We start from the raw sequence: 19503 nt of genomic DNA, 5'->3' as shown, positions 1-19503 counted from the left end.
AATATTTGTATAGCTTTGTAGAGCGGGCGATTTCGGACGCAGGGATATCTAACATGTATGTGTTTCACAGTTTTTAACTACTTTTATATGTGTTCTAGGGAAAGGGGGATGATTTGAATTTTTAATCCTTTTTTTAAAAAATATTTTTTTTACTTTTTTAAACTTTTTTTTTTGCATTTATTAGACCGCCTAGGGGTATTCACATGGGTGGGCGGTGTCGCGGATTGTCAGAGCGGTGGGGGTCGGCAAACATGGCTGCTCCGGAGCATTAAAGAGAGCCTCCTGGAGTATCGGTAAGGTGAGGGGCAAAGTGGTAGTATATGTATATGTGATTGTGTGGGGTTAGGGGCGAGGCTGTAGAGGGGAATGTGAAGTTTTAGGGCTTCCTATGGTCCAAAGTGTGTGAGATTGCAGAGATAGTGATGTGAGTTGGCTTTTTGCGTGGGTCCTGGGAAAAACGTATGTGCGTTATTGTGACGAAAAGTAGCCTATTGTGCAATCGGGTGTATTAACTATGTTTGTGGAAAATTTTAGCCAAATCGGTGGAGCGGTTTTTCCCTGATTGAGGAACAAACATCCGAACATGCAAACATCCAAACACACAAACCCACAAACTCACAAACTTTCACATTTATAATATTAATAGGATATATATATATATATATATATATATATATATATATATATATATATATACACTCACCGGCCACTTTATTAGGTACACCTGTCCAACTGCTCGTTAACACTTAATTTCTAATCAGCCAATCACATGGCGGCAACTCAGTGCATTTAGGCATGTAGACATGGTCAAGACAATCTCCTGCAGTTCAAACCGAGCATCAGTATGGGGGGGAAGAAAGGTGATTTGAGTGCCTTTGAACGTGGCATGGTTGTTGGTGCCAGAAGGGCTGGTCTGAGTATTTCAGAAACTGCTGATCTACTGGGATTTTCACGCACAACCATCTCTAGGGTTTACAGAGAATGGTCCGAAAAAGAAAAAACATCCAGTGAGCGGCAGTTCTGTGGGCGGAAATGCGTTGTTGATGCCAGAGGTCAGAGGAGAATGGCTAGACTGGTTCGAGCTGATAGAAAGGCAACAGTGACTCAAATAGCCACCCGTTACAACCAAGGTAGCCAGAAGAGCATCTCTGAACGCCGCACAGTACGTCCAACTTTGAGGCTACAGATGGGCTACAGCAGCAGAAGACCACACCGGGTGCCACTCCTTTCAGCTAAGAACAGGAAACTGAGGCTACAATTTGCACAAGCTCATCGAAATTGGAGAATTGAAGATTGGAAAAACGTTGCCTGGTCTGATGAGTCTCGATTTCTGCTGCGACATTCGGATGGCAGGGTCAGAATTTGGCGTCAACAACATGAAAGCATGGATTCATCCTGCCTTGTATCGGTAACGGTTCAGGCTGGTGGTGGTGGTGTCATGGTGTGGGGAATATTTTCTTGGCACTCTTTGGGCCCCTTGGTACCAATTGAGCATCGTTGCAACGCCAAAGCCTACCTGAGTATTGTTGCTGACCATGTCCATCCCTTTATGACCACAATGTACCCAACATCTGATGGCTACTTTCAGCAGGATAATGCAATGCCATGTCATAAAGCTGGAATCATCTCAGACTGGTTTCTTGAACATGACAATGAGTTCACTGTACTCCAATGGCCTCCACAGTCACCAGATCTCAATCCAATAGAGGAGCATCTTTGGGATGTGGTGGAACGGGAGATTCGCATCATGGATGTGCAGCCGACAAATCTGCAGCAACTGTGTGATGCCATCATGTCAATATGGACCAAAATCTCTGAGGAATGCTTCCAGCACCTTGTTGTATCTATGCCACGAAGAATTGAGGCAGTTCTGAAGGCAAAAGGGGGTCCAACCCGTTACTAGCATGGTGTACCTAATAAAGTGGCCAGTGAGTGTATATATATATATATATATATATATATATATATATATATATATATACAGTCCTATGAAAAAGTTTGGGCACCCCTCTTAATCTTAATCATTTTTAGTTCTAAATATTTTGGTGTTTGCAGCAGCCATTTCAGTTTGATATATCTAATAACTGATGGACACAGTAATATTTCAGGATTGAAATGAGGTTTATTGTACTAACAGAAAATGTGCAATATGCATTAAACCAAAATGTGACCGGTGCAAAAGTATGGGCACCTCAACAGAAAAGTGACATTAATATTTAGTAGATCCTCCTTTTGCAAAGATAACAGCCTCTAGTCGCTTCCTGTAGCTTTTAATCAGTTCCTGGATCCTGGATAAAGGTATTTTGGACAAACAATTCAAGTTCAGTTAAGTTAGATGGTCGCCGAGCATGGACAGCCCGCTTCAAATCATCCCACAGATGTTCAATGATATTCAGGTCTGGGGACTGGGATGGCCATTCCAGAACATTGTAATTGTTCCTCTGCATGAATGCCTGAGTTGATTTGGAGCGGTGTTTTGGATCATTGTCTTGCTGAAATATCCATCCCCGGCGTAACTTCAACTTCGTCACTGATTCTTGAACATTATTCTCAAGAATCTGCTGATACTGAGTGGAATCCATGCGACTCTCAACTTTAACAAGATTCCCGATGCCGGCATTGGCCACACAGCCCCAAAGCATGATGGAACCTCCACCAAATTTTACAGTGGGTAGCATGTGTTTTTCTTGGAATGCTGTTTCTTTTTGGACACCATGCATAACGCCTTTTTTTTTTATAACCAAACAACTCAATTTTTGTTTCCAAAATGAAGCTGCCTTGTCCAAATGTGCTTTTTCATACCTCAGGCAACTCTATTTGTGGCGTACGTGCAGAAACGGCTTCTTTCTCATCACTCTCCCATACAGCTTCTATTTGTGCAAAGTGCGCTGTATAGTTGACCGATGCACAGTAACACCATCTGCAGCAAGATGATGCTGCAGCTCTTTGGAGGTGGTCTGTGGATTGTCCTTGACTGTTCTCACCATTCTTCTTCTCTGCCTTTCTGATATTTTTCTTGGCCTGCCACTTCTGGGCTTAACAAGAACTGTCCCTGTGGTCTTCCATTTCCTTACTATGTTCCTCACAGTGGAAACTGACAGGTTAAATCTCTGAGACAACGTTTTGTATCCTTCCCCTGAACAACTATGTTGAACAATCTTTGTTTTCAGATCATTTGAGAGTTGTTTTGAGTAGCCCATGATGCCACTCTTCAGAGGAGATTCAAATAGGAGATCAACTTGCAATTGGCCACCTTAAATACCTTTTCTTATGATTGGATACATTTGGCTATGAAGTTCAAAGCTTACTGAGGTTACAAAACCAATTTTGTGCTTCAGTAAGTCAGTAAAAAGTAGTTAGGGGAATTCAAATCAATAAAATGATAAGGGTGCCCATACTTTTGCACCGGTCAAATTTTGGTTAAATGCATATTGCACATTTTCTGTTAGTACAATAAACCTCATTTCAATCCTGAAATATTACTGTGTCCATCAGTTATTAGATATATCAAACTGAAATGGCTGCTGCAAACACCAAAATATTTAGAACAAAAAATGATTAAGATTAATAGGGGTGCCCAAACTTTTTCATAGGACTGTATATATAGAGAGAGAGAGAGAGAGAGAGAGAGAGAGAGAGAGAGAGAGAGAGAGAGAGAGAGAGAGAGAGAGAGAGAGAGAGAGAGAGAGAGCATTTAATGAATTGTTTGTAATTCTGGAGTGTTTAGAAGTTGTAGAGAACTGAATTTACTTAAGATTGTATAAATAAGTCTGAATACAGGTTTGACAAGTTTGGGGAGAGACAGCCAGCTGCGTCCATGATAAGACACTGTTTAATCTTACAGTGGAGACAAAGAGAACAATGGCTGGACCGCTCAGACTACAGAGTGTCTTATTTATGTCCCAAAAGCCCTATTGTGCTGATAGTGTCCTGAGGGCAAATGAAGTATTGTACTGCTATATCTTAAAGTGAGGCACTGGATTGTGAGTAATTACCTTCTGGAGATAGGTTTTGTATGAGAAGATTAGACAAATGTTTTATGGGAAATTGGGGGGCGGAGCTTGACTGCCGAGCGTAGCGGACGCATGAGCCTGTAGCTCCGCTACATTTAGGTGCTTTGTCGGTTCCCACCTAGCTGAACCACGGCTGAAATGGTGAAGATTGGGAGAGACAGAGGGGGTGACCCGCCCAGTACCCCCAAATTGGCCCGCCAGCAATCAGACCTTCAGAAATTCCTCCGTAAACGGAGCCCACATAGCCGCGGCCTGCTTTCCAAGATGGCGCCGGGAGGCGCGAACAAGACGATTCCCGCTCCAGACGCTGATGAGGGAGGCGAGAGTGGAGGGGAGGAGGAGGATAGCGGAGGTGCAGGAGTGTCGGCCACGGTGTCTGAACGACTATTGCGGAATGTCATCATGCAGGCCCTGGAACCGGTAAGGGCTGACTTAGCCGATATTAAGGCCAAGCTGACATCCCTGGGCCAGAAAGTGGAGGTGGTAGAAGACACTTGTGTCGCATTAACTGATCATGCCACCATTGTGGCGGCCACGCTGGCGTCTCAGAAAGCCCAGATTGATAGAGCACTGATTCTCCTGGAGGACCAGGAGAACCGGTCCAGACGCAAAAACATAAGGATTAAGGGGATTAGTGAAGACTGTGCCCCAGGAGACCTGAAAGATAGAGCCTCCGCCATATTTACTTTGTTACTGGGCCCTGATAGGGCTGCATCAGTTGTGATTGAGCGTGTGCATAGAGCCCTGAGGCCTAAACCTAGAGAGGGGGATCCACCTCGTGATGTCATTTGTGGCTTGCTATCCTTCCTAGACACGCAAGATATTTTGTCGGCTGCTCGGGCTAAGAAGGACTTTACTCATGATTCTGACACTTTGTCCTTATACCAGGACCTCGCCCCTTCCACTCTTTTTAAACGGCGACAGCTCAAACCTCTGCTAGAGACGCTTAGAGAACTAAATGTGGCCTACTCCTGGCTTTATCCATTTGGCCTCTCCATACAGCATAAAGGAAAACGTATTATTGTTCAGACCCCTGCTGATTTGCCTAACGTCTGGAACCAGCTTAACATTACTCCTCTGGACATACCTTCATGGCTCCCAACGCCGGACTTGGCATCTCTACCTGATTTATCCTCCTGCCTGGCAGGGTCCAGGATACACCGTGCTAAATCTCCTAAAGCCCGGCGTTCACTCCAACAATCTCGTCTGCTGACACCATGATTTTATGCTCCTAATGGCTGTATTGGGTCTGTCTAGGCCCCCCATCCTTGGGTCTCTCAATGTGCTTTACCCGCCAGTTACTGGTTCATGTGATTTTACATTTTCAGGACTTATTTGATTTATTTTTGTTACTGACACCTGCTATCGCAGGGGAGCGGATACCACTATCTGCAGAATATTTCTTTCATGTTTTCCTCATAGGTTTACAACTGCTGGAGGGTTATTGTCATGTGGGGGCTTACTTTACTCTACTTTACTTTGCATTACTTTATATTACATTACGTTATGTTATGTTGATTTCCTGTACCCAACTTGCGGCATTCTCGCTTGTTAAATGTTCTCATACTGGAAATCTTTAGCTTTCCTCCCCTCTTCTCCCCCATCCCTGTCGCATATGTATCAATGTCTGTTTTTGACCGTTGGCACTTGGTTCTTTCTTGCTGTTCATACTTATTCTACTGTGGGCCGGCAGGGCGCCGATTGCACCAAGCTCTACATACTCCCTATACAGACTTTCCCGGAAGTCAGTGGCCTCCCGGAACGTCTGCACCTCCATAGAGTTGGGGGTAATTTCCTCATAGCTGTGCTCCTCAGGCTAGAGCACCTTTAGCAATTAGTTGCTTATTATAAGAAGGTTTTTCAGCTCACTTTTATAGTCTTTTTGTCTTATTGTCTGTGTTTGTCTTCTGTCTACCCATTTCCCCTTTATCTTCTTCTCTCCTTTTGGCTCTTCCTTTTGTTTTTCTCCTCTAACCCATCCTTCCCCTCCCTTTCCCCTCCCTTAGTAGTGGTATTCCGGTGCTTCTTTTGATTGTCTTCCTACCAGGTCATGGCCCAGGTGACGGTCAAGTCACTTAATGCGCATGGGTTGAATTCTCCGGCTAAGAGGCACGGGGTCTTTCTCCTTCTGCGGAAGTTGCAGACTAAGATTCTGTTCCTGCAGGAAACTCACTTCAGGAGGGGTAAGATACCGAAGCTTCCGACTAATTACTTTTCCCAATGGTTTCATAATGGTAGCGACTCCGGGGCTTCGAGAGGGGTGTCTATAGGCATACATCACTCTGTTCCCTTCACGTGCCTTAAGCAATATACTGACCTGGATGGTAGAGCCCTCTTTGTGAAGGGGAAAATCGCATCGGACACCTACACACTGGTGAATCTATACGTTCCGACATCGGGTCAGGTAGATTGGCTGGTCAAAACATTTGAAACACTCCACTTGTTTGCTGAGGGCGAGATTGTCTTGGGGGCTGATCTTAACTTGACGCTAAACCCTCTGTTGGATTCGTCCTCTGGTAGATCTCAGCTGTCGCAAAGGGCTTTGAGCAGGGTCTGTAAACTCTTCCAGGATTTGTCTTTGATAGATATCTGGCGGACTCATCATCCCACCACCAAAGACTTCACCTTCTATTCTAATCCCCGTTCCTCCTATCAAAGGTTAGATTACCTATTACTTTCTAAGAATCTCTTGCACTGTTCCAGGAAGTCGCGTATTGGCCAGATCTCAATCTCGGATCACGCCCCGATTACCTGTGACATTAAGCTAGTTCCTATCCCTAAACCAGAACTCACGTGGAAACTAAATGAGAGCCTGCTTGACTCCCCGGACACGGTAGAGCACATTTCCAAGCATATTAAAGAGTTCTTTGAAATTAATGCCACCCCTGACACTAGTCCCACTATAGTTTGGGAAACTCATAAGCATTATATCCGTGGGATATTGATCTCCCAGGGTGCTAGGTGGAAGAAGCTGCAACAGCAGCAAATAGACTCCCTACTTACCCGTATTTCCGCTCTAGAGAGAGCACATAAACTCTCACAGTCCATTTTGGATCTGGACAAGCTAAGTGCGCTCAGAACTGAGCTCAGAGATCTACTTTCTGCTAAAGCTACCAAGCATTTCCTCAATTACAAACAAAATTTGTATGCACACGGAAACAAAGGTGGTCGGATGATGAGTTCGTTGATTAAGAAGGCTCAGTCTAGGACCTACATCACCTCTATCAAACCTGACTTAGGCCCACTTCTTACGTCCACCCCTGCTATAGCTGAACCTTTCGACGCTACTATTTAGATCTGTACAACCTGGAGACCCCTGGCTCGCCCCCGGAGACTGACAGGACAGATGCGATCTCTGCTTTTCTCGCACCCCTCAATCTCCCTAGACTAAGTGAGGAACAGGCAGAGGCATTGCTGGATCCTATTTCTGAAGACGAGGTCCGTACAATGGTAAATTCCTTCCCTGCCCATAAGAGTCCGGGCCCAGATGGATACTCCCTAATTTATTACAAAACTTTCCTGAATTTGTTATTATCTCCTCTTACTAGGTCCCTAAATGCAGCCTTGTCTGGGACACGTTTGCCCAGCCAGGCATTGGAGGTACATATTACACTAATTGCGAAGGAGGGCAGAGATCCGCAGTTGTGCTCTAATTATCGCCCCATATCTTTGCTAAATTTAGATCTCAAATTCTGGGCGAAATTATTAGCCTTGCGGCTTCGGCCGCTTCTCCCACATTTACTTAGTGATTAGCAGGTTGGTTTCATTAAGAACCGAGAGGGGAGACTTAACACTCTCCGCCTTCTTCATGTCCTGAACCTGTCTAAGTCTTATCCAGATCCCCTTGTCCTTCTCGGTCTAGATGCCGAGAAGGCGTTTGATAGGGTCAATTGGCTATTTATGCGTCTCTCCCTGGAGAAATTTGGCATTCCCCTGCCCTTCATCACAGCAGTTATGTCTTTATACAATGGTCCATCAGCTAGGCTTAAGGTGAATAGCACACTGTCCAAGTCGTTTCCTATAAGTAACGGGACGAGACAGGGGTGTCCATTATCCCCCTCCCTGTTTATTTTATCCCTGGAACCTTTTTTGCAGAAGGTTAGGGAACACCCGGGTATTGGGGGGGTGAACTTTCTTAAGGTTCCTCTGGCGTCCTTTTGTGAGCTGGGAGGCTTGCCTTCTCCGGAAGAACTCCCACGAACACCTGCTTTTGCTGACAGACAGAAAGTCCTCACCTTTCTTCATGTCTCCCATTACGCCACCTGCAAACGTCTCTTTGATTCAATTCCGGACTGGAAGAGAGGCCCAACGCCTTATGAGCAAATGTACTTTTTAGCGAACACTAAGAAGTTTAAGGTCACTACCTTTTTCCACAAAATTATTAGGCCTCCAGCTACTACTAAACCCTTCTTTATTAATAGCTGGGAATTGGACTTGGGTGTTATGCTTACTGATGACATGGTGAAACTGGTTCTTGCCAGGTCTCATGGGATTTCCACATGTGTTAGGCTCCAAGAAAACCACTATAAATTGCTATCACGGTGGTACCGTTCTCCCTCCTGGTTGCATTCCCATGGCCTATTAGACTCGGATCTCTGTTGGCGGTGCAGTGGGGCTAGTGGAACTTTGCTACATATCTGGTGGACTTGCCCATCCATTCGGCAGTATTGGTCTGCTGTGGAGTTGAAGATCAGGTCGCTTGGATTCGACACCTTTGAACTTCCATCTTCCATGCTTATTTTGTTTACTCCAGTGCCACGACTCCAGCCACACGCACAGACTCTGGTATACCACCTACTTTCAGCCGCAAAACTGCAAATTCCCTTACTATGGAAATCTTCACAAGTGCCTGTTTTTGCCCACTGGCTTGCAAAAGTCAATCAAATCGCAAGATTTGAGGAAATGCTGAGTAGGACCAAGAGAAATCATAAGGTCTTTGTGAAAGTTTGGTCTCCCTGGTTAGAAAATCGTTAATACATCACAAGCTATAGATGTAGCGGTCCTTCCTGTTTGTGCCTATTACACTCTGGGATATTATGTTACGGTCTGGTATAATGTATAATGTGAAATTTTGGTCTACCACTACGATTTCCATTCCCCCCTTCCTCCCCTCCCTTTTTCCTTTTGTCTCTCCCTCTTGTTTCTTTTCTCCCTCCTTTTCCCTTCTTTTCTTTCTTCTTGTCGATATGTGTCTGTTGTTGTTTTGAAAATTTTTTATAAATGTTTATTGAACTCCAGATTCCTTTGCTACTTGCTACTTGGGATGTTGGTGTGAGCTGCGCCTCCACCTCTCCCCTAGTTTGATTTCAATACTATCTGTTATTATCTTTGCTCTTGTTCAATAAACTTTGAATTAAAAAAATGTTTTATGGGAAATTAAGTGAATATTATTGTGATATGTTGATAATTTTTTTTTTTGTGCCACAGATAGACAGACATGAACCTGATGTGTTTCCTCTATCAGAACGGTGGTAAGGCAATCCTCACACAGGTAGACAGATGTCATATTTCTTTGGCAAGACAGAGTAAGATGGAATTTGCTCTACAATCCTCCTCAAAAATCTCATTTCAGCGTTATTTGACTTTTGAATCCTGCAACTCTTTTACCATGATTCAAAGGGGGGAGTAGATGAGATATTTAGTAGATGAGAATTTTTAATTTTTTTTTTTTTATTATTAATGAGATATTTTTAAACTCCCCCTCAGAAGAGGCGGCTTCAGTCATGTTATTGATGCCCCATTGGAGAATCCTGACTATGAGATGTTTGTGGACGGTTCCAGGTACCTAACAGAAAAAGGCAAATTTGTTACAGGGTATGCTGTAGTCATTATACATGACACCATAGTATAAGAAGCCCTTCCACCACACATGTCAGTATAAGAGGCTGACCTTATAGAAGCCTGATAGCACAGCAAACATTTACACTGACTCCAGGTATGCATATGGCATTGCACATGGTTCACAGGGCAAACCAATTAAGAATGGAAACTTAGTAAGTCAGTTGATGAAGGCCATATTGCTCCCTAAGCAGTTGGCAATTGTGAAAGTCAGAGCTCACACAAAGGGAAGAAACCCTGAGAGTATTGGAAATGAGAAGGCTGATTGAGCAGCGGCACTACTGCCATGGAAGGGTCTCAACCAGGGGAGCAAAATAGACATTGACCTAGTAGACCCCAAGGGGCTGTACTCTAAGGTGACTGGTGCCAGAGAATGTGAAGGAATGTGGAAAATGGGGGATAGATTGTGTCTGCCCACAGCAGTATACCCCCAAATGGCTGGTTTGGCCCACGGTAAGGTGCATGCCTCTTGAAATGCCATGGAGTCACTAGTGGGTAAACTATAGTTTGCCTCAGGTTTTGGAAGGGCTTCAGGGAATCACGTAAAAGCATATGTGCTCTACACAATCCAGGGCAGGTAGTTAAGACACACCACATGCACATCAAAATCCCTGTATCCATTCTTGAGAATACAAGTAGTTTACATACAATTGCCTGAATCTGGAACATACGAATATGTGTTGGTCTGTGTGAATTTGTTCTCGGGTTGGATCCGGTCAGCCGAGCAATGAAATAGGTAACTGCGAAGAAATTGATATCTGAGCTTGTGTGTAGATTGGGGATACCTGAGATGATAGAGTCTGATAGAGGTACATGTCTGTATTGGGGATTGAGCAGAGTTCAGGCAAAGTAGAAAAGTTGAAGGGCACACTCAAGGTGCTTTATGGAAGGGTGATGATAAGTACTGCCAGATGTGTCCAGAACTTGTGACAAAGACTGAAAGTAACACATAAACAGGTGTTCTCTTCTATTCCAGACCCTGTTTGATTTTTCAGGAGCACATAGCTTGCAGGTGGTGATTGGGTGATTGTGAAAAGACATATCAGAAAAACCTCTTGAACCAAAATTTGATGATTCCTTCCAAGTGCTGTTAACTACTAATACTTCTATGAAAGTTAAAGGAAAGAGTAACTGTATCCATGCTCCACATGGCAAAGAAGTCTCTACACAAAAAGCGATGAAGATTCTCCTGATAATGCTGTTACAGATGGTCCTGGCAATAAGCCCACATAGAATATTTGATAATGAGTGGGACAATAAGTTTCTTGAACATCATATGATCTTGAACGAAGATCTGAATGTGTCAGATTGTAGGATATGTACTCATAGCCCCATATTAGCCTCAGTCATGTTATATATCCCTGTTTTCATAACACAACAGAGAATGTTTGAAGTAATGATACATAGTATAAGCAAGTGAATGTCAGTAAAGTTGCAGTAATAATCTTATGTTTATTTTGTTTGAAAAATACAAAGCAGACTGAAAATAACAGGCCAGAACTATGATTGAGATTAGGTTGGAATACAGGAACAGATGAGGGAAATCTGGAAAAGTCCAGCAGTAGACGTTAAGTCACTGAAGTACCTAAATATGAATTCCTGTATTCAAATATCGCAAAATGGGGGAATTGTGGGGGGCTAACAATATTGTTTAAAAATTATATTTTATAAATTACATGAAGTGGTGGCCCAGATTACTTGTCTTCCAGTGATATTGCCTTTTGTCAGACATCTTGTCCCTATCAAACATAAGTAGTTTTGTCTCACAAAGGAATTGGTTAGACTAATTAACATGGAGACGCTATGGGCTGCGCTATTGAGACTTTAAACAAAAGATCAAAGAAGAGAAGCCCTTCTTTAAGGTGATAAGGAAATAGAATGGTAACACTAATAGTCTCCAAGGGGGGGATGTGAACACAGGACGTCTATTGAAATTGTTAGCCCCCAGACCGGCACCGAGCCTTGAGATATACATCTAGAATGACTATATTGCATTAGGCCTTGACCAATCCTGCAAGACCAGTTATGTCCCAATCTGCCTGTGTCTGTATAAAACTACCTCTTTTGTAACAATAAATCAGAATTCATTTTGATACACCACCATCTGTGTCTTTGTGATTCTCCAGGATAAAGGATGGGTATAGCCTATCTGGGCCTGTTCTTTAATTTGACACTACAACAACATAGCTCTGGGGGTCTTGTGCCCCTAACAGTATCACAAAGGATAGGATTAGATACACAGCTCAGTATACAGTATCACACAGGATAGGATTAGATACACAGTTCAGTATACAGTATCACACAGGATAGGATTAGATACACAGCTCAGTATACAGTATCACACAGGATAGGATTAGATACACAGCTCAATATACTGTATCACACAGGGTAGGATTAGATACACAGCTCAATATACTGTATCACACAGGATAGGATTAGATACACATCTCAGTATACATTATCACACAGGATAGGATTAGATACACAACTCAGTATACAGTATCACACAGTATAGGATTAGATACACAGCTCAGTATACAGTATCACACAGGATAGGATTAGATACACAGCTCAGTATACATTATCACACAGGATAGGATTAGATACACAACTCAGTATACAGTATCACACAGGAGAGGATTAGATACACAGCTCAGTGGAGACGTCACATATGAAGGTGCAGGCATCAGTGTATCTCATAGACATAATAATGGTGCGGAGGAGCATAAAATAGAATAAAATCCCTGTATAACTTGTCTCCACATGTCTCCTCCTGTAAAAATCTCATATACTCACTGTAATTCCTCTATCCTGCAGGCTGGACTGGACAGAGCGGCCATCAAGTCACTGAAGTGAGGACCGAACAGACTGTTATTAGACAGGTCAAGTTTTTTCAGGGACTGGTTATTCCTTATTCCAGATGCCAACTGGGTGCAGGAAGTGTCTGGGAGATTATTACTACCCAAACTGTAAGAATAAGAAGAGGTATTGTATCAGCAGACTGCATCACACATGATAAACTAGTAAGTAAGTGACCATTTTCTTGTGGCCTGTGCTCATGTGCAATCGGTTCTGCCCAGGCCCGAGTCCCACAAGTTCCACCGCCTACGCTGGAAGAAGACACAAGAAAAGGATGCTCCTGACGAAGATGGAGGCGGTGCTGGAGAGAGTTCTCTGGCAGCATTGGGGACACCCTCATCGCTGTTTGAGCACTGGGGCCCACCCCCAGTGTTGCTAGAGAACTCATTTGCATACCGGTAAGAAACGGTATTTGTACCGAACGGCAGCCCGGAGAAGACATTTAAAGGTAGGAGATGAACAGCCTTTCTTAAGGCTATTCCTATCTGGTAGGGAGAAAAAAAATAACTTCAAATTATAGGATCCCTTTAGTTTGATGTGCCCCAGTCCCAAGGAATAAATGGCTGAAACAATTTGAGATATTTCTGAAAGCTTTAACTATTACTGACAATGCCAGAAAAAAAACAATGCTATTACATTATGCTGGGGAGTAAGTATATGGGAAGAATATGCAAATCTGACTTCTATGATGTAATTAGGAAGCCAGTGCCTCAAGTATGCACACCAATGCAGGGCTGACTGAGAATGTTGGGAGTATGTGTATGATGTGTTCACCACCCTCTGTAGTACAGGAGGGGGCAGGGACTATAAGCTATATACAGCAGCCCTAAGTAAGCTCTTCTCTCCTCATATAAATGCAGCTTTCAGGATTAGACAGAACAGTCCCCATTAGAAAGCATCGCTGAGTATCCTGTACGATGAAGACGTCTGTCACCTACTGAGAAGCTACAGTTATAGACAAGGAAATACAGACACATGTGGTGTCTGACACACTCACTTCCCAACCATCCCAGATTCTGCAGCGGGAGGCATATCCTGGTATCAAGTCATCTGCGTCCGCAGGATGCAGAAGAGTTGAATTCCGTGGTGAAGTAGGAGCCGTCCATAGATGACATCACTCACATCACTCTGAAGACTCCAGAAGAATAGACTTCAGACAGAGCAGCAGGGAGTGAGGGAGGTGAATATCAGTGGTTTTTATTTTTGTTTGTTACCAGAAGGGGGACATTAAACTGGGGGCAGCTGGAGGGGATATTAGGCTGTGGGAGTAGCTGAAGGGTGACATTAAATTGTGGGGACTCCAGGAGGATCACATTGTGGGGGCATATCATATTATTAGAGGCGATGGGACAGTATGCACTGTGCCATGTACATTTCATCCCTGTTTCTGTTCTTTGACAGTTGGGAGGTATGCACACAGGATACAACTTACTATAGCTGTGTTGGTTCCAGAAAACCTACCGTTTCAGAACATTAGTGCCATAGATAGATAAACTATAATTAGTATTTACCTCAGAATCTGCAGGTTATGTAACCCTGGTACAAGTCTCTCTAATCCTTCAGTATCTAAGGAACATCCAGATAGACTGAGCTCTCGTATACGTGTGCAGGTTTCCATGATGAATGCTAACACTGTGCAGTCTAGAGCTGACATGTGAACTTCAGAAAGGTCCAATCTTCTTAGTGACTGTAATGATTCCAGCACTAGAGCCTTATTCCGGGTCTCAAACAGATAGAAGAATGTCCTGAGAAGACGTTGCTTCTTGTCCTCACCTTCCATCAGCCCCTGTTCTTCTAGAATGAAGTTCTTCAGCCAAGTGATCACATCTCTGGAGGCCTGAGCTGCTTGTTTGTCCAGGTATCCAGATAGAATTGACCTGGTGGTGCCGTCTGATAGACCACACAGGAAACGGAGGAACATCTCACCACGTCCATCAGGATAGGATTTGGCTTCTTCTAGTGATTTCTGTAACTTCTCAGGAGAATATTCAGTATAATGGACCAAGGCAGAGAAGAATTCCTGAACAGTGAGATGTAAGAAGTTATGGGTCACAGGTTCCTCCGATTCCATCAGAAAACTTGATAAGAGCTTTGACTTATTGTCCACATAGAAAGAATCCAGATCTCGTTCCTCAAAAATAACCCTGTGATTCATGACTCCATGTTGTGCCATCCATCCGATGGACTGCAGGATCTTCTGAGCGTCACTTTTCTCCAGGCTGTGATTGGACAGAATGTTGGCGACAAATATGGCAAAGAGCTGTGTCACTGTTCTAGGTAATAATGTCACCTGCTGGTCACTACTTGTTGTCTGGAAGCTCCTGGATAATACAGTACAGATGATCCAGCAGTAGGACGGGAGGTAACAGAACGTGTACAAGGTGGCATTCTGCTTCACATAAGTAAAAGCCTTCTCTGACAGTTCAGGGTTGGAGAAGAAATTCTCAAAGTAAATCTGTCGTTCTTCTGGAAGAAACCCAGTGATTTCTACTATTCTCTGGAAAACTCTGCAATCAATTGATGCCAGTCTGGTTGGGCGACTGGTCATTAGGACAGAACAACCAGTAAGAAGAGACTTTCTCACCAAACTAACCACAATCTGACCACAATGTCCGAGTTGTTTAGGATGAGAGCACAAGTCACGTGATGTGAAATCCATTGTATGATTGCTTTCATCTAATCCATCAAATATAAAGAGAAGTTTCTCTGGATCTTGTAAGATGTTCTCCAGCTGCTCCTCCAGATATGGGTACTGATGAAGGATCATGGTCTCCAGACTAACCTTATCCAGTCTGTTCAGTTCTCGGAATTTGAAGAAAAAGACAAAAGAGAATCTTTGATAGAGATCGCCCTTCACCCAGTCATAGACAAACTTCTGCATCAGTGTGGTCTTCCCTACCCCGGGCACTCCGCTCACCATTACCATATGTGGTACAAGTCTGGATCGGTGGCACCAACGGAACATCTTGTTGAGTGAAATTCGCTGTAATTCATTTTGTTTTCCCTTTAAATATTCCTCATGTCTTGCCCCGGTCTCTATGAGCTCATTCTCAGAACGTTCCCTAAAGTGATCAGTGGTGACAATGATGAGGTTCACATAACGTGTAGAGAAGGAGAAACTTTCCTCTCCTTGGTTACATCTTGGAGGTTTGTTCTCTGTAAGTTTCTCAGTTTTTTCATGTAAATGTTTCTTGTGACAGTTCTGGATCTCTATGGAAAAAATAGGAGAAAAAGGATAAGAAGCTGAGGCAGAACAAAAGATAGAGTGAAAGTCAGCGGAGTAGTAGAAGTGGTTCCACAGGAGACATGTGCTATGGTGGGCGCTGTCATCACATTTCAGCTCTGCAAGCAAATTTTTCATTATGCATATGCTTAGGATTTCCTGAAGCCGGGACAATAGAGAAGGGGAAGTTGTGGATTTCCATAGCCTAGGGATAACTGTTCTCACCGCTACTAGTAGGAAACGCAAAAGCCTACGGATATGTTTCTTGAACTTACGTGGGAAAATAGAGAGGCACAAAGGAGCAGAGTCATCTTTCAAGGCAATACCACTGACATTCTGTATAACCCAACAGACACGTGACCAAAAGGGGTGTAGGAGTGTACATCCCCACCAGACGTGTGCCGTTCTGCCCCAGCCAACATTACATCTCCATCACCGGTCTGTAGCACCGGAGGGGTAAATCTTATGAAGGACAGAAAGAACTCTGTACTATTTAGAGATTATCTTGTAGTCGTCTCCTGGACTTTGCAAGCTATGGAGAATTTGTGGCACGCCTGAAAAGCTGAGGACCACACGACTGGTGGAAATGAAAACCTAATTTCTTTTCCCAACCACTCGTGAATGCCAGTAGATCGTTGGTGGGATCCTCATGAGCATGCCATCAATGAAGGAGACAGTAGGAGTTGGAACTCTTGATAAAAGAGACAATTATTCAAAAGGCAGTAACGTTCTGTGAAGATTGTGAGATGTCTTAAGAGTAGAATCGAAATTGGAGAGTTGAGTGTATTGCCAACGAGAGGCAATGAAGTCAGGGTGTGGGAGAAGGGTGAGCAGCTGAGGGTGTGGGAGGAGGAAGGAAGCTGAAAGAACTTTATAGAATCTAAAAGTGGGTTGACCAACAGAATGGTAAAAGTAAGAGGTGTGAAGAGTGGCAGGGAAGTCCAGGTTGCCCAAGATTGGGGTCATAGGGCCATCATTATAGAAGAGTCTCCACACAGCGCCGTAATGTCGACAAGACCCTAGAGGCTGTCATGCGATGTAGGGGAGTTCATGAGATGGACTGTCTGACCATAGTCGTTTAGGTAGCCATGGAAGAGCAGTGAGGGGGAAGAGGGCTCAGTGACTCCTCTAGGACAACCCAGAGCTTGGTGCGCGCAAAATGGTGCCATTCAAGAATACAAGTCGTGCCTGCAGCCAAGGAGTATCCGGAACAATCCGGGACTGCCAGACTACCTTCCCGTATACACTCACCGGCCACTTTATTAGGTACACCATGCTAGTAACGGGTTGACCCCCTTTTGCCTTCAGAACTGCCTCAATTCTTCGTGGCATAGATTCAACAAGGTGCTGGAAGCATTCCTCAGAGATTTTGGTCCATATTGACATGATGGCATCACACAGTTGCAGTCGCAGATTTCCAATCTTCAATTGTCCGATTTCGATGAGCTTGTGCAAATTGTAGCCTCAGTTTCCTGTTCTTAGCTGAAAGGAGTGGCACCCGGTGTGGTCTTCTGCTGCTGTAGCCCATCTGTAGCCTCAAAGTTCGACGTACTGTGCGGCGTTCAGAGATGCTCTTCTGGCTACCTTGGTTGTAACGGGTGGCTATTTGAGTCACTGTTGCCTTTCTATCAGCTCGAACCAGTCTGGCCATTCTCCTCTGACCTCTGGCATCAACAACGCATTTCCGCCCACAGAACTGCCGCTCACTGGATGTTTTTTCTTTTTCGGACCATTCTCTGTAAACCCTAGAGATGAAAACCCCAGTAGATCAGCAGTTTCTGAAATACTCAGACCAGCCCTTCTGGCACCAACAACCATGCCACGTTCAAAGGCACTCAAATCACCTTTCTTCCCCATACTGATGCTCGGTTTGAACTGCAGGAGATTGTCTTGACCATGTCTACATGCCGAAATGCACTGAGTTGCTGCCATGTGATTGGCTGATTAGAAATTAAGTGTTAATAAGCAGTTGGACAGGTGTACCTAATAAAGTGGCCGGTGAGTGTAGGGCTAAATAAGGTACTTTGCAATTTGCAGGGGCTTCGACGCCCCAATAAACAGTAACATTGCTGATGAATATGTCTGTTAACTTGCACAACTGCCTCCTTAGTCGTTCCGTTACTTACCAGCAGTGTCCTTCCAAAAAACACTACATGAATTAAGGTGAGATAGTATCCTTTTCAACTGCAACCGCCCCAGAGGGAAAAACTACCACCATCATAAGGTGTCATGTAGGTCTGTCTCCCTCATCAGTGTCCAGCCTGGGAGGTGGGCTGGAGGAGCTTGGAGTGCACTTGGCCTACCCTGTGACATCACCGCCGTCACTACTACTCCCATCCTCCAGTTCCCTTCATTCACTCACACTTACTACATTATTTTATCCCTATCGAACCCACTACCCTCTCTTTGTTCTTCACTTGACCTCCATTGATTTGTCTCTTTACCTTACTATAAATTAAATATCCACAAAACCGAGATCCTCCCTGTCCACCTTTCCCAGAAACAAATGTCTCTCCTGAAACAATCCTACCCCCTTGACTGGCATCAGAATGGTGCCCAATTCTTTGTGATCCAAGTAAGTGCCACTCATCCTTCCCTGTACATCGCCAGTTATTCCCCTCTGCTTAAATCCATCCAGTAGAAGCCAGAAGATTAGGCAAAATGTATATTTCCTGGATTGGCACCGTTACAATGTTACTTCTCCCTCACCTTTTATAGGTATTTAGAACCTGCCCATGTCCCTCTTAACCTCTTGTTTAAGACAATAGACAAAATACTTTCCCAATTTCTGTGGGCCGGTGAGAAACCGAGGAGATCCCATCTAATCTTAGCTTGGAAAATACTCTGAGAGGCCTTGGAGTCCCAAATATCCCTGGTTACCATGTAACCCCTCTAGTTTCCATTCTCTTACTATAGATCTTACTGTTTCTATGTGGTCTGATTTATTTATTCACTAAATATTGCATTTTGGCCTGGAAGCGTGTCCACGAGCATACGATCAATCCATTGCCAATGAATAGATCATTTATTCCCATCCAAGTGTTTTCGTTGATAATTCCCTCTGCGTTTGGACGACCGGGCTGACGGAAACTTCGGTTTAACTCACAATTGTTTGTAGAACCGGCTTTAAGACTTTGAGTCTTTGACAAGAGAATTTTACCTCCTAGGCTCGGGCCCCATGTGGTGTATAAAGAACGCAGTGTTTCCCAGTCACTGTAAGGTGAATAGAATTCTAGCGAACCCCATCCCCACCGAGCGGAAAAATATGTGCGACGGAAACGGTGCGATTTCCAAAACACTGGTGACCTTCCCGTGTCAAAGCATTTTTGCAGTGGGGACCACAATATCACCGATCACATGAAAATTTTGGTTTTGAGAGGGAATTTCAGATCAAAGAGAGAACGATGCATACATGAGTATAAATTCATGACACTGCTTCTAACACTCAAGTGTGGACTTAATGCATCACAGGGTTTCATGTCTTTTTACAGTGTGAACTGATAAGTACCTGTAAGTGTTTACATTGTCTCTACCAATTACTAACAAACCCCCCCCCCTTCCTCCTGAATT

The 19503-nt window shown here is 44.0% G+C and overlaps 1 protein-coding gene across 1 annotated transcript in view; it reads right to left on the bottom strand.

Annotated features, from left to right (window-relative positions):
• Positions 1-19503, bottom strand: part of LOC142214655 (NACHT, LRR and PYD domains-containing protein 12-like) — a gene marked incomplete at its 3' end in the record, with an annotated part of 792298 nt that overhangs the window by 79844 nt on the left and 692951 nt on the right. Inside the window, exon 20 of the mRNA XM_075283595.1 lies at positions 12648-12818. Within this exon, the coding sequence (XP_075139696.1) occupies positions 12648-12818 (171 nt within the window). The remainder of the gene's footprint in view (positions 1-12647; positions 12819-19503) is intronic.

This window comes from Leptodactylus fuscus, chromosome 7, assembly GCF_031893055.1.
Source record: "Leptodactylus fuscus isolate aLepFus1 chromosome 7, aLepFus1.hap2, whole genome shotgun sequence".
NCBI lineage: Eukaryota > Metazoa > Chordata > Amphibia > Anura > Leptodactylidae > Leptodactylus > Leptodactylus fuscus.
The sequence above is the reverse complement of the archived record's forward strand: the minus strand, read 5'-3'. Positions and strand labels throughout refer to the sequence as shown.